This window comes from Cydia strobilella, chromosome 5 (genome assembly GCF_947568885.1).
Source record: "Cydia strobilella chromosome 5, ilCydStro3.1, whole genome shotgun sequence".
Classification (NCBI taxonomy): Eukaryota; Metazoa; Arthropoda; class Insecta; order Lepidoptera; family Tortricidae; genus Cydia; species Cydia strobilella.
In genome coordinates, this window is record NC_086045.1 from 11,958,146 (window position 1) to 11,982,538 (window position 24,393).

Below are 24,393 nucleotides of genomic sequence, written 5' to 3' on the forward strand. Positions count from 1 at the left end.
GGTTACGCGTGTAGTAGTGTAAGCTTTATGTAAACACCGGTTTGTATTAACACTTGTTTTTATTAAATAATTAGGTTTTCTTACATATATGGTTCTTAGCGTTGCGGCAGCTTCTAGGCAAAGAGGGCGGGGTCACCCATTTTACATTACATATCAATTTTTAAAAGATGCGTTCGGAAACGTTCTATACTGATACATTTGTTTCGGATACTATTACCACTGATATTACATCTTCCCCTTTCTTTTTTTAAAAATTTCATACAATCTCTTCCCCCTTTTCTTTTTAACTAACGCTGCATTACAAATGAAAATACAAAATTTAAGTTTTAACTACCACTACAAATATTCTTAAGTTTACTAAGTTGTCTTTACAAAAATAACCTGCCTGTTTTTTTTTTTTTTTTAAATTCTACCTTGTGCCTAATAATGTAAGTATGCTAAAATACACAATGTAAGGGTCTATGTAGCCACACACTCAACCAGTTGCATAGCACCGGAAGACTACCAATCACCCAGGTCGAACATGATACGAAGTTCTAGTGTACCTAACATTATTGTTATCAATAACATCATAGGACCTCAGTCCATTGTTTTTAACAATTTGGCCTTGTAGCCACTTATTACTATTACATTCTTTTTTAAACCAGACTTTCTGACCAACAACAAAATTATTTTTCCTTTTGGTATTAGCATTATAGTTTAGTATATTTCTAGAAACAGTCTTATGAAACTCACTTTTAATATTAATATTCAGTCTTGGCATTAAATATCTAGATGTGACTGGTAATTTCGTTTTTATTTTTCTATTCATTAACAATTCAGCTGGTGAAAATTTAGTGCCACAAACAGGAGATGATCTATATTGTAAAAGCGCTAATCTGTAGTCTGTGTTGTCCTCCTGGCATTTGATAAGCATTTTTTTAGCAATTTGTACAGCCTTTTCAGCCATACCATTCGACTGTGCGTACCTAGGGCTAGTGTAGGTAAATTTAAATCCCCATATATTAGCAAAATTTTTACATTCTCGTGAGTCAAACGGAACATGATCAGACTATCTCACTTGGTACACCAAATATACAGAAAATATCTATTAGACTACTTATGACAGACTTGGCGCTTTTATTACTAATTGGTTTTCTTCTAGCCATTTTGAAAAATAATCATATATCACAAGATAGCTTTTATTTCTATACTCCATTATGTCTGTTCCTAGTTTTGAGAAAGGCAAGTCTGGGATGTTGTGACATAGTAGTGGCTCTTTTGTGTTGTTGTTTTGATATGTTTGACAAACAAAACACTGCCTTACAAACTTATCTAGATGTTCATCAATTTTGGGCCAATAATACATACTTCTAGCTAGATTTTTCATTTTAGTCATACCAAGATGGCCTTCATGCAATTTTTTAATTATGTCTGTGCGTAAGGATTTAGGTATTAATAATCTATGATTCATAAACAACAAATTTTCATCAAGAGTAATATCATCTTTGAATTTAAAATAATATTGCATGTTATCTGGAATCTGCTTTTTATCTGGCCATCCATTTTTAGTAAATTCTTTAAGATTTGACAATTCTGTGTCCTTATTAGTTTCAGAAATTAATTCTTTTTTAAATTCATTAGTGCACTGCAAGTTATTTGCTAGGCCGACACAGTGAATGACATCATACATGTATGGTTCATCAGTTTCATTACCAGACATGAAAGCACGCGACAGAAGGTCAGCAATATACATAAATTTACCTTTAAGGTACTGAAATTCAATGTCATATTTGAGTAATTTTAATTTTAATCTTTGAAGTCGGGGCGATGGAACCTCATGTATCGATTTTTTCAGTAAGGTTTCCAGTGGCTTGTGATCATTAAGAACAGTGCTATTACATCTTCTAATTTATCGGAATTTTCTGTATTTTCTTTTTTTAACGTGTTAAAATATAATTCTTGCGCCGGTTGACCGATACAGTTAAGTAGAACTGATGCTTTTCTGATTTCCGTGATCTTCTCCAAACCCGCCGCTGACACGAATATTCTGAATGCTTGTTTAAATCTAAGCCATTGCGGATATAACTCTTCAATTACCTCGAGATTTAACGGTGCCGGCATGCGGTATTCTATACCCGACATCTTGAATTCTTGATATCTTCTTTGTCTTGATATTATTTTATTTCTTCTTTTTTAGTAGGAGCTTAGCTCTTCTTCGACTGCGCCATGTAGTAGTGTAAGCTTTAAGTAAACACCGGTTTGTATTAACACTTGTTTTTATTAAATAATTAGGTTTTCTTACATATATGGTTCTTAGCGTTGCGGCAGCTTCTAGGCAAAGAGGGCGGGGTCACCCATTTTACATTACATATCAATTTTTAAAAGATGCGTTCGGAAACGTTCTATACTGATACATTTGTTTCGGATACTATTACCACTGATATTACAACGCGAGCCAGAGAATGATATAGTGGAGCGAATTATAGAATTCATAGATGACTGTGTCCCTAAAAAGAAGCCGAAAATTGGCAACGACAGGTACGTCTATCGTAAATGGTACACTATCGATATAATTAAGTTCCTAGCTTTAAATGAAATTTTAACCCTATACAAAATTTCAATCCCTTTTTAACCCTTTTGGGTTTTAAATTTTACAAATTTAAAAAAATGCTGAAATATTTTTTCTTGTATTCTAATAATATGCCTTTATACAACGATTCAAGTCCCGTACTAAAAAAAAAATGGTTGACCTCCATACAAATTTTCAACCCCCTTTTAACCGCTTTGGGGCATGAATTTTCAAGCAAGCCGAATTCAGTTTTCTTTTCTTTTAATGAAATATCTTTTTACAAAGTTTTAAGATTCTAGCTTGAAATAAAATTTGAATCCCATACAAACTTATAATATAACCCCTTTTTAACCCATTTTGGGGATGAATTTTTAAAACAGAAATTACTTGTATTCTAATAATGTGCCTTTGTACAGAGTTTCAAGTCCCGCACTCAAAAATATATCTTTTCTCCATACAAACTTTCAACTCCTTTTTCACCACCTTGAAGGATGAATATCACAAAAATGCTAAATTTAGTTTTCTTTTATTTTAATAAAATACCTTTTTACAAAGTTTCAAGTTCCTAGCTCAAAATAAAACTGGAACCTCATACCAACTTTCATCCCCTTTTTAAGCCCCCTTAGGGGTTGAATTTCCAAAAATGTTGAAATGTCCTTTTTTTATTATCGGCTATTATGTCTTTCTAAGAAGTTTCAAAGCATTTGTAATGGATTCAAACTTTCAACCCTATTTAATCCTTTTAGGGGATGAATTTTTAAAATTTCTGATTTTTTTTTCTTGTGTTCTAATAATAATAATATGCCTTCGCAAAAAGAAAATTGAAACACTGGAATTCAATTTCTTGTATTTTTATAAAATAACTTTTTACAAAGTTTCAAATTCCTAGCTTAAAATAAAACTTGAATCCCATACAAACTTTCATCCCCTTATTAACCCCCTTAGGGGTTGAATTTCTCAAAATCGCTTCTTAACTCTTGTAAACTTTATAAATAATGCAACCTGGTGTGCAAATTTCAACTTTCTATCTTTTGTAGTTTCGGCTCTGCGTTGATAAATCAGTCAGTCAGGTACATTTAGGTACCAAATCTTCTTAATGTACCTAATAGTGTTTCGATGTTTTATCTTTATAAGTTGGTACCCAAACATCCGGCTCTATAACGTGAACAACTATTAAACTGCGAGAATTAGCTTCAGAACTAACTCACTCCGACCGATGTTACGTATACTGAACATAGATACACACTCCATAGAAGAGCTGCATTAAAAAATTTATCTTGGTGATACCTATATCTACCTACTGCCTCAACAGCTGCAATTTTTTTTCTTTCGAGTCAACTTTAACTTAGTACGTTTGTGTTAGGTTACCTATGATGTTGCAAATATGATTGATTTTTAGGGTTCCGTACCCAAAGGGTAAAAACGGGACTCTATTACTAAGACTCCGCTGTCCGTCCGAAAAACAGAATAAAATAAATATTTAAGTGGGATTATACAACAAACGTCATTTTTTTTAGTTTTTTGCGTAATGGTACGGAACCCTTCGTGCGCGAGTCCGACTCGCACTTGGCCGGTTTTTTGCGTAATGGTATCCGTACCATTCCGACCCTTCGTGCGTGAGTCCTACTCGCACTTGGCCGGTTTTTACATTGCTCTTGATTAATACAAGGCGGCTTGAACTACCTTTTCTGTTTTGTGCGCTTTAAAGTATTTCACCCTGAAGAGAGACTTTCCAACAAATACTACTTAACTTAACCTGACTAACGTCGGGATGTATTATAAATTCAATATACGCGATATAATCCGTTTTCATAGTTTTATTTTATTTAACCTGACTAATTATAATTTGTTCGGGTTGTTTAAGGGGCACAGTCTTAATCTAACCAACCTTTTCAATACTGGCTGAAGTTGGAACGGTGGGAGGTTGCAGTTCTAACTGACCCTACCCTACTTTACACCTCCAGTTGAGTGCGATGTTAGTGTGGTTCACGTGTGGTTCATATTATGTACCTAGTCCATATTTAGGAAATTGAATCTACCTACAATAATAAACATAATAAATATATTTATTATGGACTCCATATATTTATGGGAGCCTTTCAGGATTGTGGGGTGGGGGTACTATTTAACTGGCAATAGCAACCGTTAGGGTTGATCGCGATCTAAACATTTTCTGCGTTTCTGTTAATACAGCTAAACAAAATTTGGTAGGACCAAAACGAAGAATATCATTTAGGTACATACGTTTTAGGTATAATATGATAGGTCGTATACTAATCGGTATAATAGAAAAAAATATGACATTTCCATGGCAATATTAGATCCGTGGTAACATGTAACCTATACTCGTTTCGGTCGGTGTTGCTTTAGTTTACTAGTTTGTGGACGCCATTGGGAGACATGCTACTCGCACGAGTACTTGCCCTATCGACTAGCAAAGCCAATGGAGTTTGTGTATCCGTAGAGTATTGTAGAATTACACGGATCAACCGATCGAACATGTACCGGTCCGGTCGGACCATATCGTGGCGCGACAATAAGCGTGCATAACTATAAGCATAATTATAGCACCAGCCGGATTAGCACATGATTGGCGCGAGAGTATCTCGCCGCGACATAGACTACCCGTCCCTCTTTAATTCATACAGTTAGTAAAAGACGGGTAGTTCTATCTCGCGGCGAGATACTGTCGCGCCCATCATGTGCTCGGCCTACAGTGGTAGCTACACGACATTATACACGACATTAAATTTAATGACAATGACAGAATTGACAAACATAAGGATAGAAGTGAAGTGAGTGAATCTAATATTTTATTAATTCCAATTCGTTTTTGATTATGAAAACCATAAAACAATTTTATAAAGTTGACTAACATAAACAAAACAAGACAGCACCAAAGATAAACGAATATAAAACATATAATGACACACAGACAAAAGGATGGCGTGTCTGGAATGATTCTACAACCCATCTCAGGCCATCTCGGGCAGTCCAGAAGAATCCCACAATCAACGGCGTTCGCGGAGCTTAGTGCAAACTAGCATATAGCGGGCATACAGCGCTCTGCGGGTACAGCATACAACCACGCGTACAGGGTGGTGTTCGGGCTGCCGCGACACTGTAGTGCATCGGGTATGTTCGCGGAGGGACAGATCGATGGCTTCCACGCGATCATCAGGAAGCGGTGTAGCTCGCTGTTGAGGCGATGGCACGCCAGCTCGAATACCATCCTCTGCACGTTGGCCGACCGGTGGGACTCACCGTGGCTAAAGCACTGGGTGTAGCTACATGCCCCATTATGTAAAATTCTGTATTAAGGTTATGTTTGTACTAACCCTAGCTTTAAGTATTAGTATGTATGTTACTAACACATTATGGACTTTTGTTCGAAATAAATTATTATTGATTGATTGATTGATTGGACATTCTGGCAAAATATTGTTGTTTTGTAGATTTTGCATGTACAACCAGTCTACAACAACCATCATAGACTTTATATATGATGGTTCATTATTTTTAGTATGTGGGTATTTTTGCACTTTGTAGTTTTTCCTCAGTCACCCGTTGACCACGAACCCTGTAAAGGTTTCGAAACGTCGGGATGTATTATAAATTCAATATACGCGATATAATCCGTTTTCATAGTTTTATTTCATGAGTATTTACTTGATCACAAACTTAACCAGGAACCCTACAGACTTGATAGGTACGAGCTGTCTGTAGTTTGTATTTTACTTATGCTTACCACAAGTGTTTTGTTCCTTTGGTCTTGCTAGGGTTTATCATTCCTGACACGCCATACTTATTAGAATATTATTATGTTAGTATTCGTCTTCCTCTGATGCTGTCTTGTTAATAAATAAATAATATAAAATTGATTTCATGAACGCTCGATATCGGTTTGGTTTGACAGACGTCCTTGTTTTAGTTCGTGTAGCTACCGTTGGCGCTAGTTGCATATGTAGCTGTAATGTTTAGCCAAGGTATGGTTGGACCGGACCGATACAGTAACTGAGTGTTACCATAGAGTAACTTATACTAGAGCGGTACACTGTCATAGTAAAATTTGTAACCCCAGTAAATTCACTGCCATCTGTCGACACACTTTAAAACTAAAAATTAAGATTTATAAAAAGACGATAAAATGTATATATGGATAAATATGGATAAATGATTTTTTTTATTTGCATTAATTATTTTTATGATCTTGACATACTCTTTCACTGATATGCGTTAGAATTGTTAAATAACAAACGAAACCGTCAACGCCATCTCTATACGACAGTAGGCCAAAGCTAGTAGCGCCCTCTGAATGAGAATCAACTTGATTTTCAAGGCACATTTTTTCCTTAGATTGTATCCATCTATTACGGAGTTATAGCTATCTTTGGTGTAACGTTATAAGTACGATGCTTGTTTCATATAAATAATTTTTAATTTAATCGTTATGTTGTATCTTTTTGCTGTGTATCTTTTTCTTATTTAACTATTTGTTCATTGTATGTTATTTTGTCTCTTTTCTTTTTGTCTGTTACCTTCCGTGATTCTTCTCACCTGATGGGTAGATCAGCGCTGGAAGCCACCGGCAACATGCTGAGATGAGGCCATTTCGTGGCACTTTAATCTTATTTTATGTTTTCTTTTATATTATCTATTCTAATGTTTATACTGAAATTGGGCCATTTTTTTAAATCATATTAACATATAAGTTATTTTGTAAACCATTATTTCCATGATTCTTTGTTGCTGTCATTATGCCAATTGCTTCTGGAACTCAATAAGTTACGTATTTTTGTGGATAAAGTTAATAATGTATTATCCTATAACGCTTAAGTTTTAACGAGCAATGTGTTTAGAGATTAGTGTAACGAGCGAATTCAACTACCCGTGAAAACTGAAAGCGAGAGTTCAACTACCTAGACTCCGTCATTTTGCGTAATAGGTTGAGTTAGAGGCGCCAGTTGAGTAGGTATGTACTTACACAAAGTTCCTGACCTCTTGTTCAATACAAATATTCTTCATTGCATACCTCGCGAAAAGAGCTAATATTTATATCCGAACATGCGAAATATCCAATATTTAATCACAAGTATAAAAAGGGGTTCAAAAAGTGAAAGCCGTTGCGTTGCGAGGGTTTCAAGGCACCAGGGTTAAACAAACTTTGCTACCGAGTGAAAGACAAAATTTTCACCATCCCATCGCGAGCAAAATACTTAAAACATTACAAACCACATCCAAATGAATGCTATTTAATACTTATCACTCAAAATCATCACTTAAATGTTAACTCCACCAATAAAAAAAATTGCAATTAAATCACTTTGCCACTTTTGTGGATAAAGTGTAATTTTCTCATCAGTGTTTGAAGGTTAAATAGAGCCTTTACATATGTGCTGAAAAAATAATTTTGTTATTATGGTGGCGGCATTGTTGATCTCAAAATACTGATCCACAGTTACAGTGTTATAGTAATGTAATTTTACCCATAACAGCCGTAATTAGTGTAACTGTTTACGAAAAATTATAACTGATTTATAATTTTAATTTTAATAAAACGGGGACGAAGCCACAGACAAGAACTAGTTTATGTTTTTAAATTCGAAAGACTGCTAACCTGTATTCACTGTTATACCTATACTCCTAAGATACTTATTGCGTTCATTATAAAAATATTCCTTTAAAAAGTAACCTGAATTGCAATAATGAAAACAGTTTCGCTCGTTTTTACCTATTGAAGGAAATAATTACATGCCAAGTTATGAATTCATTTTTTTAAACAACACACGTAATTTCGCATTTAGTGCTTATTCCATTCGTACAGTCATTAACAATACCGCGTTTATTTACTTCGTCGTTGACGTGATTGTGTTGATTATTTATTACGGTGACCGTCAAGGCGTCAATAGTACCTATTAAGTAAAGTTGTTCATGTATACTATAGTTGCAGCAGTAACAAAAAATTAACTAGATACGAGTATAATACCTACCAACTGGTATAACATTTAACAAACAAAAAGATATGCAATTAAATGCGTACAGAAACATAATATGTAAGTACTTCAATGATTGTCTGTTTGACTCGGCACCAAGTGGTTTTATTAGGGCATTATAAAGGGTGGATTGCAGTGCTGTACTTAGTGACTTAAGAGGATACATTAGTGGTAATTTTTCCATACAAACGTTCTCGACACTTTGAATTTTGGCCCTATGAGTTCAATACTACCAGTATCTGTGTCTGTACGTTTTTTTTTTCTTTTTGATATTCCTGTTTATACTTAAGAACAGGAAGTAATTAAATGATCAGCCGTTTTTAAAACTGATCTGCAAAAAAATTGGCATTAAATCATTTCAACAGGTTACAAAAAAATTGCTGGCAATACTAAATAGTTGAGCTCATAAATTATTATTTGGTCAGCAAGATTGAAAAATTGGTTGGTAGAAAAAACATCTAAGCATATTATAGGAATGGTAGTCTGATATAATAAGGTGGGTAACGTTTGATTGCAGGCGGAGCGAAAACAGCCCACGTGACACGAGCAGCCAATCGTGTGCGTGCATTTCATTCGATGATTACTTGTTTGACACCAACTGCTACTAGAAAAGTGGATTAGGTTAGGTTAGAACTGCGACCTTTACTGCAACCAATTACTACTAGAAAATTGGGTTAGGTTAGAACTGCGACCTTCACGAAAACCAACTGCTGCTAGAAAAATGGGTTAGGTTAGGTTAGAACTGCGGTAGCGGAAAGGGAGCGCGAGGAAAGTGCGGATGCGCTCCCGAACCGGCGCAGACGGAGAGGGAGAAGACGCGTGCAATTTGCCAACGTAAATGGCGTTCTCCTGTAGTAGGGCCAGCGGGTCGGGGATCCGCAGAATTTGGCTCTACGCCATAGGGGGGAGAGTCAAGCGTTTCTGACTCTCCCCTCCTTCGGAGTGGGTATCCTGGCATAGAATAGCCAGGACCGCCGGGGAGGCGTCGTTAGAATGCTAGCGATCACATGGCGCCTCCCTTCAACGGCAGGTGACGAAAACGCCACAGGGGATGTTAGTGGGTATTCTCCTCCTCTCCCTCTGACTACTAGAGGGAGTCTTGGGAGGAGCGAGTCCCACATACTACCCCTCCAATGGGCTTTCCCAGCCCGGGGGGTGAGATGCGTAAATGAATTTACCCCTGCATCAAAAAAAAGGTTAGAACTGCGACCTTCACAGAAACCAACTGCTACTAGAAAAGTGGGTTAGGGTAGGTTAGAATTTATTTATTTATTTAGAGTGGGTTAGGTAGGTTAGGGTAGGTTATGAAGGTCGCAGACCTTCATAGAAAACAATTGCTACTAGAAAAGTGGGTTAATAAATCTTCTATTTCTGGGAAAGAGTTCAGCCAGCGAAACAAATGTTATTTTACGAAGGGGAATTAAATATTTTTAGGTCAGTAATTGGGTCGAAGACCGTGGATTACATATTATTATTATTATTGTTCATTACAATTAGATCACTCGAAATGTCGAAAATAGCTCCAAATTTTGTGATTTCTAATGCTCTGTGTAATTGGAATATCATGTTTCATATAAATATGTATAATTATTAATTCAATTTATATTTAGGCGCACTAGGGTAGATTGGCGTTTAATATTTTCGCTGATAGTACATACGTGTGATGGACTATGTACGTAAAATAACAAAGTCAAATAACCGTATTCTGATTGTAAGCAGGTTATGAATTTGTTACGGATATGATTTATCAGTATAAAAAGTTACATTTCGTCAACCAGAAATCCCTAACGTAATGTTACATCAGAATAAGCCTTCTAGCAAGTGAACTACGTTTTAAATTGAAACTAAGTATCCCTAATCACTTAAGTTCGCGAATCTTCGCCACTGCTCGTCTACATGTTAGCCGGGATGTTAGCCAACTCCGCGCCGTTCACTTGCGCAAGAGTGGATAATGAAGCCGCCGGCCACACCGCCTCATCGACTGACCTCACGAGGTTGATGGCATTACGATGAAATTATAGGGGATAGGTTTCGGTTTGGAAAATGGCTTACACGCACTTTTGATGTAAGCTTACCTAATAAGGAACAACTCAGAAAATAGTAAAGAAATGTTTGAAACAGGTTTTTTTTACTCAGGAAAATGTGTATTAACGAATAAATAATAAATATTACAATAGATTTCCATATTAGTGGGCAGTTAATTAGAATACCTACCGGCAGCCGTTTCTACTAACACCTATCACTGAGTTGTATTTACAAGGTAAGGTACCTTATTATTATAATAAGGTTAAAAATAGCAAAGGCATAATACCTCATAAATATTAAAATAAACCGTGTTAAATATAAAGAAGACGCACAAAACGGATATAAAAATCTTAAAAGGATCGAGAAGGAGGAGGAGGAGGAAGGATCTTAAAAGTAAATAAAAGACCACGGCATGCAACAATCGGTTTTTATATAAATCTCTAAAACCGAATGCTGCTCCAGGGCGTGTCTGACGTTTGACATGTTTTATTAAACATTACCCCCCAAACACTCCTACCACAATTTTGCCGGTCGTACATGCGCGCGCGTCAACCAGTCTCTCTGCGGCCGTTGTGCAAATAAGTGTTAAGATTTACTCGTAGGCAAAATGTGCGGGGAAATGGGCAAGGCGGTTCTGCGGGCGCTGACCGGCGCGCTGCTCTGTGGGCTCGTGTCGGACGCTGCATATTTGCAGGTACCTGAAAGTATTAAGAAACCTGAAATAGTAAATTATTTGCTTTATAAGGGGATAAAGTTGTTTAAACTCGTTAAAATATTGATACTCAAGCAAGCGGAATATTCCAAAAGCGTTAACCTTAAGCGATGGCAGGGTTTCAAGGCATGATGCTTAAACAAACTTTGCCACCGAGTGAAACACAAAATTTTCATCACACCAACGCGAGGAAAATACTAACTTTTTTCTTAAATATCTCGTTATTGTTTCTGTTTAATATCTAGTGGATATCTAGTTGATATCTAGATCATTGTTCGAATTGTCCTCTTAAAAGATCTCTAAGATTTTACTTAAGATATTACTTAGATATCTAATGGATATCCCAAAACGTCACAATAATTGTAGCGTGAAATGACAATTGATTTCTCGAATCGAACTGCAAAAGATAACTAATTGAGAACTAAACTTTAACGTATTTATTAGATCTCGTATTGTTCTCGTATCTACTAGTAATTATCACGTTGTTCGAATTGATCGGTTAGTCTGAAGACCACCACTACTATCATGAAAAATAATAATTTAATGTGCGAACTGTAGGTAGGCCCATTTACATTATACAACTTTCTTGCACATTCCATACAATAAAATTGAGGAAATAAAAAATTGCTCAGTCTAAAGTCTAAACCTAACGTGATATTCTTTCATATTCAAAGCAATTTGAATTCAATTATGGAATAGGTGTAAACAGAAACAGAAAGTCGATTGAATGCGAGAATTGCCACTCCACCTTATCCTGGATTTCGTGCGTATCCAGTTTAAACAATGCAAGGGATGAAAGGCACTCATTTCTGCCGAGGTAGTTTGGCGCTTGAACGCAGAGAGAGAGGCTGCCATGATGCCTTTCACCCGAATTAAACACTACTTTTCATTTCGAATACGAGGAAAGTAAAATGCATGTGTTTTTTTTAAAACATGAGGAAGTGTACATTTTTATAGTATTTCTTATTTATGAAATGGGGAGTTAAATATCAGAATAAAAATTATATACCTAACAAATTCATTTATCGTTAAAAATTTAGAAAAAATCGTACAAAGTAAACTGCTCTAGTGCAGAAACTTATCACTTTCTGCACATTCTTTAGAACAACAAATTTGGAGCATTAGAAATGAAAAATAACTTTAAATAACGTTTTTAAGTACTTAATTTTGTTAATAATTTTTTTAGGCCCAAAACGTTCTACCCCCAATTCTATGGAAAATGCTTATAGTGCAAAATTGCGGTCCTCTCGATTTTTACAATTATTCTTTTCCTTATCCGGCAAACATTCAAGGTCTGTTTAAATATTTCTATAAATTTGATCAAATCGAAAGAACCAAATTTCAACACGTTTTTGCTCATTTTTACCAGTCACATCGAACGTCCAATATTGAATGAAAATCTGCGACTGCAAATACATATAATAATTGCAGCAATACGTAAATATCTCATAAATATCGTACAACAAAAAGGTTAAGACTTGTCAATACTTGTATTCAATTCTTTTCTTGCAATATTATAATGTCATAAATGTAAACAAAAGAGGGTAGAAATTATTTCCTGGCAATTGTTGTATTCGATAATTGAATTCAATTTTATGAATATTGTCCATGTGTAAACTCTTTGGTGCAATTCTTGAATATTATTATTGAAACACAATAATTGCATTCAGTAATTGCCGATTCTTGTACAAGAAACTTGCATAATGCTTGCTTCATGTATTTTATACAAACCTAAATGTTTCTTCCATTGAGTAGGAATAAACTTTAATTCTTAGATTAAGTCTCGGTCATGAACAAACTTCTGGAGATATACGGTTGTGTATGTTGAAATAAAACGATAATCTAAATGGGCCTTTAAGTTTCACGAAAAGTCCTTGCCTATAAATTGCTCCCGATGTTAATTACGAGGAGGCTAATTAACTAACGTACGGCGGACGGCAAAGGAGTAATGAATCTTGAATTATGTAACTAAATCAAAATTATTATTATGAACCATATCACTATCGCCTGTAGGAAGAAGGACGTAACCAAAATTTTTTTCCAAATATGAGTTGTTTAGCCGGATTTACAAAACATGACGAAACAAAAACATACCTACCACAGGCCAGATCCCAATAGATTTCAAACAAAGTAAAATAGTAGCAGAGCTTTGCCCAAGAAACCTAAAACCTTACTTTGTGAAGAACACAGAACCCTCAGTTTAATCTCGCACAAAATAATTCAGAACCGAATCAGATCCATATTAGAGAATTACTTAGGCCCCGACCAATATGGTTTCCATGAAAACAAAGGTACCAGAGAGGCGGTACTAGCTCTTAGATTAGTAGTAGACAGACTGCTGGATGTAGGACATGATTACTCATATCGCTTTCATAGATTTAGAGTAACGACAGACGGAAAGATAGACAGACAAAGAGACAGACGGACAGTGGAGTCTTAGTAATAGGGTCCCTTTGGGTACGGAACTCTAAAAAGCAATGTTACCTACATAGCGGCTGTCCACACATGCGTAAGTAACTTGTAAGTGGATTCGGATTGGTAAGGGAATTGGAGCAGGATTGAGTTTGGACTATATGTGTACCTACTTATTAAACGTAATGTATACTTAAATAAGTTAAATATGCATATTTCAGTAAGTTGTTCCATGTATGATCTTTACCAGGGAGGGCTAGGGTCAGATCAAATTAGAACTTTTAACTGTCTTTACCATTATAAATCTGTTTTGTATTAATTCTGTAATGTTTTTAAATCTGTGAGTAGGTATACCCGTGACATGAGAACATTTTTCGCAACGCCCATTGCATCCCAATGGGTCCCGTCAAAAGTTTGAAAAACATTGAATTATAATTACAATCTGAAGAAACTATACAAGTATTAAATGGCAATTTTAAAATAAAACTCACTATTGTACAAAGGGACGAGGCCCCTAATATTTTAAAAACTTTCACAAAAGCGATTCATAATTCGCAAACAGTAAACTTTTGGTAATTGCCGTTTAAATCAGAGTTATGGCAATTAAGGTCGGGATACACAGAGTGCTTATTTGAAGTCTCAATCGAAAGTAAAATTACTAACCAAGCATATAAAATAATTTGTATAAAAAAATTACAACTTTAAGTACATATATTTTTGCTAAAACATAAAATTTAATTCAAAGTATTTGGTTTATGACACCAGGGTTGTCATAGGACTGTTATCTTTGTCGAGATTCTATCCTTTGAATTCCTGTTGCGCTATATTACGCTATGATTGATTGGTAGCAATGGGGACAATTTTGCTTATTTTTTGCATGTTGTCAGTATTTATTGCCAATTGCTATTGCGAAAATACCCTTGGTATAATGAACCTCTATATACCAATACGACAAATCTCGACACGTGTTTCGCTTTTCTAAGAATGCTTTTATAACATACATAATGGTGATATTGATAACCCATCTTAGGCCACAGAACTCTCTACCTACAAAAAATAGGCATGCAACTATTACCTATAGAAAGTTGAAAACCCATCATTAATATGTCCCCTATGCGCAGGCGACCTTTAAATATCTAGTAGCAGTAACTCCCTTCTCATAAGGGAGCACTAACTTTTGCAATTTTCTCTCCTCCCAGAGCCCTCAAAGGCAAATTACTGTTGGTTGAATTTACTCTGAATTTCGTACCAGAAGGCCTGTTTTTTAGTTTCATTTCTTTGATCAAGCTGTTCAAAGTGGAAATTGTTTCAAACTTGGAGTCGCTACAGAATTGGTATTCAGGGGTAATTTTACGAATTCTCACCTCGAACGAGGTTTTTTCAGGCTTTCATTGAATTATGAGCGAGTGTCTGTTTGATCTCGGAAGTCGTTTTCATTAACCGGGAGTGAAGTGTTTTTTAGAAGTGTATGAATCTTGAGAATGCAATATTATATTTATGTTTATTTATGTCGAAAGAGATGATTATAAGTGGTTTAGATCTTTTATAGCTTGCTTTAGTCTTTTTAAACTCTGTCGTGGTATTTCTCTAGAACAATAAAATTAATAATTTGTAGGTTTCCTTTAAGTTATACCTACGCTATGCCTATACGCCTATTTACAAAATTTGCTTACAATGTGTAAATAAGCCTTAATAGGTTTTGACTATTTTTAGGGTTCCGTACCAAAAAGGTACAAAAGGAACCCGTATGGTGCGACTCTGTCCGTCTGTCTGTCTGTCACATTGCTAAATATCTCGAGAACTACTGAACTGACTATCGATTTGAAATTTGGAATAGTTATGAACAACGCTAACCCAAACACATTGGAAGTGTAATTTTTTTTTATTAATTATGAAAAATGCCCAATATAAAGAGGGGGCAAAATTTCAAAGTCTAGTTACTAGGTCGAGTGGGATATCATTTGAAAAAGGTCGAATTGAACATAACAAAACATTTTTTTATTTGTTTTCATAGAAATAAAAAAATGACTTATAAAGGAAAATGTAAAAAAATACCATTAACGCCCCCCCTCCCCTTATCTCCGAAGTTTACCAACGAAAAATTATATTTTTTTACATAATAATACCATTATCATAAATATTACAGGAAAAATATAATTACACCTCTATCTTGAAAACTTTTTTTAATTATCATAAAACATTTTCTAATTTAATTTGCAATTTAAGCCCATTTTATGGTGGGGTGTATGTTATACTTGAAATGTCTATGAGATTACACTAAAAATACCTTCTTTCAAATAAAACAAAAATTGTTAAAATCATTTCACATGAATGGAATTATCCCTGAAAACCCAACATACATACAGGTCGCGCAAATTAGTTAGCCAATTTGCCGATAGATAGCGCTGTACACAATTATGCTTAGTATACTTCTGGATAAAAGTCTTTCGTGATTCTATTTACATGAGAAAATTGAAAGTTTGTACGGAACCCTCGGTGCGCGAGTTAAACGAACTCGCACTTGACCGGTTTTTTACTACTCTAGCTGAACGAAAAAGTTGCATTTTATCCACAAGAGTTGCAAAGTAAGTTAATGCGAGATTTGAGTTTTTTCCTCATGTTGGCTGGTAGGATGAACTATTAAATTAGAATGATTACTCGTAATTTAAGCGCTCATTTGGACGCTTTTAAAAATCACCGCTCAAGATTAGTCAAGATTCTACTTTTCAAACAGTGGTTTATTGAGTGTAATGCAATGGCATAAAATAAGCGAGTCTTTAAAATAAATCTCTTCCCTGCGACTTTCAGTTTTATCATTATTGCCATTTTGTGTAATATTTAGATACATTTAATAATTTTATTTTAGTAATATACCTATGTTGCTAGTTAAGTATATTAAGAAATATAAAAAATAAAACCGTTGTTATACCGATACTTTAGTCATCATCTTCCTCGCGTTGTCCCGGCATTTTGCCACGGCTCATGGGAGCCTGGGGTCCGCTTGGCAACCAATCCCAAGAATTGGCGTAGGTACTAGTTTTTACGAAAACGACTGCCATCTGACCTAGAGGGTAAACTAGGCATTATCGGGATTAGTCCGGTTTCCTCACGATGTTTTCCTTCACCGATACTGATACTTTAGTATCAGTTCTAATTCAATTTACCTAATATTTCTTTCAAAGTATTTTGTGTTTATGTCAAAACTTGTTAATTACCATCATTTTTAAGCCCTCTTACCCGGATTTCAAAGTTTCGAATAAAGAAACATCAACAAATACGGCAGGAATCATTAGTTTAATTATTTAAGACTCTGAAGTTTGAAGTAATAGGAAAGAAAATTAAAAGTTTGTGAGCGTGTAATAAAATACTTACCCGACATTAAGTTCTTCTGTGTTCTCACTCAGGGGAAGTTTAATATTAAGCGTTGCTGGATATTAATTTACATTTTTTCATACCTGACGTTAACAAGAAACCTAGCTACTTCTGATTTTTCTTTTTTTTTTAATTTTGTTTTTGTTTTTGATAACTAACTGTGACATCTACTTTTTATTCATGACAGTCATTCCTACTAATAGTGTCTGACAGTGTTGGCGGTATAAAGTATCAATCAAATTAAATACTAATTTCGTAACAAGTCGATAAAATTAAGCATCTTTCTTAATAGCAAAACATCCGTGAGACACAAACATATTAAATATATTAATAACGGGTCACTCACGTATTTTAAGTCGAAACAAGTCGAGCGTTTTTCGACTTAAAACACGTGAGTGACCCGTTATTAATATGTTTAAAATTAAGCATCAACTTTATAATAGTAGAGTTAAATAATAATAATAATGTAATTACATTCCTTCCATATAATAGTTCTTAAGTAGAATCCGGCAAGAAAACAAGTAGATCTTAATATTCTTGTGTAGATATCCATGTAAAATTCATAATATTATGAATTTTACAAGCATATGTCAAGATCTACTTTTTTAATAACTAAACTAAACTTTACCTCTGTGATATATATCGAAAAGTACTCCAAAACGAGCCTGAGCCGTTTGCGCAACGCCGGGCGGCCGTGAGGCGCGCGCGCAGGGCTTTTCGAAAGGTCTGTTTTGCAATTGTCTGGATGTAGGACTAGTTATTTAGAGGGATCAATTTCGCAATTTACATTTATTTGCAAATTTAACGAAAATTAAAAATGCGTTCTTGCTTTATTTTTTTTTATGAACAGTCAGTATTAGTACTTAATATAGGTACATATACTAGACACTTTAATATTAATAAAAAGTGTATACCTACCAAATTTGTCAACTGTGCACTAATTTTCGAATATTATTTTTCATAGGTTAGGAATTTATAATATGGATATAAAAGTGAAATACAAAAGTTCGTACAAAAAGGCATACAAAAACATATACTATAAGTTTTTGTACTTTTTGCTTTAAATAACATATTATGTTATTTTAAGAAAAATTTGTTTGCTACACAAAAATTAGCCATTTAAATTCTGATAATGTTTACACGTCTTTTCAAGTACAAGACTTAATATACTTCCCTATCCTCCTAAGCATAGGGCAGCCATACAAATGAAAAATGCAAAATTTGCCACTGAAACTTGATGTAGGAAATAGAGTTGATTGATTAAAAACTGAACGAAACAAAGCAAAAGCAACTCCGTCCCAATTGAATTTGATTTTAATTTTATTGAACTGAATAAGTACTATAGGTAGGACCTTGGTCCTTAGGAGGATATGATTAAAAGTGCTTTTTAAGACTCGTACTTGTTGCAGATGACATTTTAATTTGTTAAATTAGTTAAAAGTCCCCGGCTAGCTCCGTTCTCCATACAAACGTAGTTACGCTCTCATTTTAAAACGACTAGCTAGATTGCTCTGAAACTTTGTATTTACAATAAGATAAGGTATATTTAGTCTGTCATTAGTGTATATAGCTTCATCCGAAGCTTGTAATTCGCTGTATTTTTTTACTATAGTACCTAGATACTATTTAGTTTTTCGTTACAATCCGATACGTAGTTTTAATATGAGAACGACTCCGTTTGTATGGGAAGGTGAAATTCGGTTCGGCCGAGCTTGCCGGGGACTCTTTACCTACATGTTTTACTTTATAAATTAACATAGCACTTCCATCCAATTACAATAAAAACTAATGAAACAAAAAAAACTTTCGCCAATCATCATCATTATCATCATGTCAGCCGATAGACGTCCACTGCTGGACATAAGCCTCCCCCAAGGCTCGCCACTCCGACCGATCCTGTGCCGCTCGCATCCACCGAATTCCCGCGACCTAAACCTTCGCTCACCAATCTTCGCTCGCTTCGTTCACCAATAGAACAACAAAATTGTGTACAGTCGCCATCAGATATATCGGAGCGGCCAAGGTGCTCACAAATATCTGAACACGCCTCTATTGTCAAGGCGCTAGGTGCGTGTTCAGATATTTTTGAGCACCTCGGCCGCTGCGATATATCTGATTGCGACAGTACGATGCGAAGTTGCATAAATACATTACATTACAGATAGACCCTCATTACGACTTATGGAACTAGTTCTGTTCGTATGAACTAGAAAGTTAATTGTGATACGTAACCATTATATAAGTAAGTCAATGTCGCCTTGTGATTTATATCTTGCCAGGTTAAATGTTGTTATTTCGTAATTTTTGATTTTAATTGATACATATGCCACATATTAAATCGACCTAAAGTAAAGTCGTATTTTATTCATTTATTATAGTGTAAATAATATTGTAAAGGTAACCATGTAAAGATTCATCAATTTATAAAATGAACAAAACGAAATAAATTATATATTATAATATATATATTATTATAGTGACTTACCTAATTGACCTTCTGTTTGTGCTAACACTATAATATATGGGAACTGTGCCTGAAATAAACATTTTCACCTCAGCAGCTCGAACAAGCCTACTTTCGTCACTCCCTGGAGTGAGGAAAGTGCGACTTTCCTCACTCCAGGGAGTGAAACAATGTAGCTTTTTAATTTAGTGAAGGCCATGAATTTCATACTTATATATATTTTTTTATGGTATGGTACGGTACGGTACGGTACGGTACATTACGGTACGGTACGGTACGGTCCGGTCCGGTCCGCTCCGGTCCAGTCCGGTCCGGTCCGGTCTCGTCTCGTCTCGTATCGTATCGTATCGTATCGTATCGTATCTTATCGTATCGTACATATTATAATACTTTTTTTTTCTGTTGATTCTGTGTAATTCGAAATACATTTTAACCTTTAATATGTTGAATGAATGAATGATTTATTTGCATATGAATATTGGGTTACATATGTAGGTCTTGGGTACAATATTTTGAGTTTGTTTCACCAAGATTCTACCTATACAGGTGTACATGCACTGTATATTGGCTTGATTCGCTACTAACAGTAGTCGAATTTTGCCAAATCACAGAAAATTAATATTATTACTTAATTATAATAATTATCTTACAACATAGTTCAATTTATACCTATAAATTTATACAATGTCCAGTTATAAAGTTACGCCATTTCGAATATAAAAGTCAAAGTAACTCACGAGTAACTCAAAGTGTTCTCACTACTGAGGTGAAAAATTATGTGTGCAACACGAGAGCAAAGTTATTTTACATCTCGTGTTTTTGAGTCCCTCGCTACGCACAAGATTCTACCTTAGAATCACTCGCTTCGCTCGTGATTCAATTATAGAATCTTTCGCTTTCTCGAGACTCAAAATAAACACTCGCAAGAAAAACCAACTTTCCTCTCTTGTTGCACAAATAACTATTTCAATTTCAATTTTGTACTGAATTTTTAGCATTTGACATAGGTCACACACATACCTAATACATTTACTTGTGTCTAATGATCAGATATTGTCAATTCTGTAGCAATTTAGTGTAGCATTGTTGCGTTAAACTGGTAACTATAATACACACACCTACGCACAATTTCAGATGAAATAATTAATTTAGACCTATTGTCTGCTTGTGTTGCAATAAAGAGTTCAACCTCAATTAATAATTTCTTCTCTTTGCTACAAAATTGACGATTATTTAAATTACGATGTCTGGTAGTGACCAGTACCTATAGCGTAGCGAGCAGCAAATTTGCATGGACATATTATGAATGAATTCATTCATAAAGTGGCCGTGCAATTAGCTGTTGGGTGTACAAAAGTTATTAATAAAACGAAATAGATATTAGAACTGACAAAGTTATTTATAAATGTAATTTGCTTGTCATCAGTACTTCTTCTTCTTCTTGTACTTGTACTTGTACAGTACTTGATGTTCACTGTTTTGCAAGTATCAATTGTCTACCAATTCTCAAATTTACGTTTAAAAAGAATACATTTTGTTTCAGAGTTACGAGCAGTACCCTATCCGTTATGAGCAAGCTGTATACCGCAAGCCCCTTCGCGAACACGAGAAGCCGCAAGACTTGCGCAACGTGCCGGGAATCCCCGGCGTGGACTACCCTATCTACCATGCAGTTCCTGAGACTGGCTTCTCTTGTGCTCATGTGCCTGTACACCCTGGAATGTACGCAAATGTAGAGACTGGATGTCAGGTAAATATCGAAATAAATGCACTTGTTTATATTACGATCAAGTGTACTGATGAAATTGTATAAATTTCGAATTTTTGGGTATTCGTAATAGGTAGTATTCGATTTTTACAAAACTAGATTTTAGCTACATCACTGTAGCAAACAAACATACAGCCTACGGATCGTTGGCGGATAACCGTAAGCTAAAATATACGCTGTGGAAACATCTAAAATAATAACGTTAATAATTACTTATATGTTAGGTACATATAACGTTAATATAACAGCCAATGTAACGCAAACGCATATAATATTCCGTGACGAATTTAAAATTTTATTCCTTTTGCCGTAGACCACAAATGGAATTGGAACCACGCCTAAAAATTCCAGGCCTGTTTATACAAACAAAGCTTCGTATTGCAATGGGCCTATGCAACTGGCCCCGGGCCACAGATTAATTATCCATTCGGACACAACCCAGACACAAAAGGTCCAGCAAGTGCCTAGCCCGCGGGCACAGTTAACGGTTTAAAACAACATTGAACATTCGAGGGTTGGACCCAGACTAGTTGCCCCTTAATAAGTTGCACTTATAATTTTGTTTATTTTGGTACTTAACAAACAGGAAATTGAGAAATTGTGATGTAGCTTGTAGGTAGTCTAAGGTTTATTTAAAGGAAAATTTGTTACGGATATTAAGTAGATATACAATTGTAAACAAATATAATATAATAATAAAAAAATACAAAAAAGAAAACCGAAACCAAAAAAGAAAATAAAATGTTATCCTATTTAAGTATATGCGTTACCAGCTGATATGTTTGAAGCCGTACCGGCGTAGCCAAACATTACAATATCGGTCAATAGTAATCAGCTTTGTGTCTAAAAATATTAGGTGAACATAATATTTAAAAAAAACCCTGAATACATAACCTGCTCCTTCTAGGAATTGAAGTCGGTTAAAAAGAATATGGAATAACTAATAATTTCGGAAATACAATGGTATTTTTTAATATTTTAATAATTAACTATGTATATGATACATAGGTATGTATTAGGTAATTCTAATGAAAAAATAATTTGTGTGTCTATCTGCTGATTTAATTATTAATTTTATAACGTGTATTTAAATATCATTTGTAGGTAATTCTCAAACATACAAATTATACACCGTGTTTTTGTTGAATTCCGTTAATTTCACTATATCTTTCGGTACCTAAGTAAGCACTAGATAAAGGATGACTCACGCTAGACCGGGCCGTGTCCGGGCCAAGGCGTCCGACATGTCATTTTCTATCACGGCTGATCGGTGATCACGTGGTGCTTTCCATAGAAAACGAAGCGCCGAAAACTCCGGCCCAGCCCCGGCCCGGTTTAGCGTGAGTCATCCTCAAATCAGTCATTTCTCAAAAACCGTTATGTTTTGTGTAAGAATCAGATTGATTGATGGAGGTTGCCATTGCCAAACAATTTTTATTTAAAAACAATCAATTAAAGACGGGTAAACTAAAAATAATATAGTAATATTGTTTCCTAATTTCCCAGGCGTACCACGTGTGCCACGACGGGCGAGAAGGCCACCAAGGAGCGTCTTTCCTTTGCACTAACGGTACCCTGTTCGACCAGGAGAAGTTCGCCTGCGACTGGTGGTACAACGTCGACTGTGGCCAGGCTATAGCACATTACAAGTGAGGGTATACGCATTGTTAATTCATTTGAATAAGATTTGTAGATAAATAAAATCCTTTTTTACGAATATTTAAACTTATTACATGTGTACATAAGACAACTTGGGCAATTGATAAAAAAACTGTTTATCGGATCATTTACTTAAATATTAGACCAAATGTCAAAGCTTATGGATTTCCATGAAACACGCTTATCTCTAATACAGTTATACAGCCTTAATACAGTTTGAAATATGGACCTCACAATTTTAACATCTCAAATAAGCAAGAAAATGTAATAAATATCTCATTATACATTAAACTCAGGTCCAGCGCCAGCATTGTTTTGAATTCTTTTTTTTTTTTCAGATTAAATGCAGACCCTCGTAAAAACCCTTACGTACCAAAACCAAAACATGAAGACGAATTAGAACACGAAGGACCTCACGGCATTCCCTATAAAAGGATTTATCATTAAATTTATACTGTCATTTACATTCCTATTACATCGTTCTACATTTTGGAATCCTCAAAAAAATGTTACGGATGAATTAAACTCCTTAATGATAGTATATCTTGTGCAAAATATTATTGTACCTGTAATCATTTTCATGTTCTTATCCTAGGCTTATCCCTATTAGGTAATAAAGGTGCTCATAAAGGAGTTCAATGTTTGACGAATTGGCTCACACACTAGTTTTTAACAAAAATATTGTTATCTGACTGCAAAATTAATACTACCTACTATTACTACTGCTAGTACTATTGTCATTAATTGTATCAAAAATGTTTTATCATAATGTCATTGTAAGATTAGTAGTTAAGTAGTAAGTTTAGGATTTTAAGATTATCATTCTCATGGTTATTTATTTGCTTTGCCTTTTGAATTGTGATTACAATTATGTCTAAATAGGAAATATAAATCACTTTTCTTAATAAATCTATGCCTTAACCTTATCTTTTAATCTACTCTGTCTTAATGGTTGTTGATTTCGGAAAACTTTATTTTTGTATCGTATTTTACAGATGGAAATAAAAGGCGTTTCCAGTTTAGTGTGCGTATTTTTTTAAGCCCTACTTTTAAAACGACTTCTGGGTTACAATTTTAGCTATCTCTACCATATTGCTTTCAATTTACAATCCAAATTTATTTTACACTAATACTGTCTTCGGTTACCGCGATAGTTACTCATGAAAGAAAACTATGAAAACGGATTATATCGCGTAAATTGAATTTATAATACATCCCGACGTTTCGAACCCTTTACAGCGTTCGTGGTCAACGGGTGACTGAGGAAAAACTACAAAGTGCAAAAATATCTACATACTAAAAATAATGAACCATCATAGACCAAAACTTTAAGGCTGGTTGTACATGCAAAATCGGTTCATAAGGCTAGTTATACAATACAACTATTTTCAAGTAAAGATATATATATATATATATATATATACGCGACAAAAACTA

General features: G+C 34.9%; 1 protein-coding gene across 1 annotated transcript; it reads left to right on the forward strand.

Annotated features, from left to right (window-relative positions):
* The first annotated feature begins 11,109 nt into the window (after window positions 1–11,109).
* Window positions 11,110–23,978, forward strand: LOC134741704 (uncharacterized). Its single transcript, XM_063674600.1, has 4 exons — window positions 11,110–11,263; window positions 21,073–21,279; window positions 22,804–22,946; window positions 23,295–23,978. The coding sequence occupies exons 1-4, from the start codon at window positions 11,177–11,179 to the stop codon at window positions 23,401–23,403; spliced, it is 546 nt and encodes a 181-aa protein (XP_063530670.1). The 5' UTR covers window positions 11,110–11,176; the 3' UTR covers window positions 23,404–23,978.
* The last annotated feature ends 415 nt before the right edge of the window (window positions 23,979–24,393 follow it).

Excerpts from the sequence above, each read along its gene's own strand:
- LOC134741704 (XM_063674600.1), top strand. The coding sequence starts at position 11,177 with ATGTGCGGGGAAATGGGCAAGGCGGTTCTGCGGGCGCTGACCGGCGCG. Across the intron at positions 21,280-22,803 it reads ATGTAGAGACTGGATGTCAG|GCGTACCACGTGTGCCACGA; the intron begins GTAAATATCGAA and ends CTAATTTCCCAG. Across the intron at positions 22,947-23,294 it reads CAGGCTATAGCACATTACAA|ATTAAATGCAGACCCTCGTA; the intron begins GTGAGGGTATAC and ends TTTTTTTTTCAG.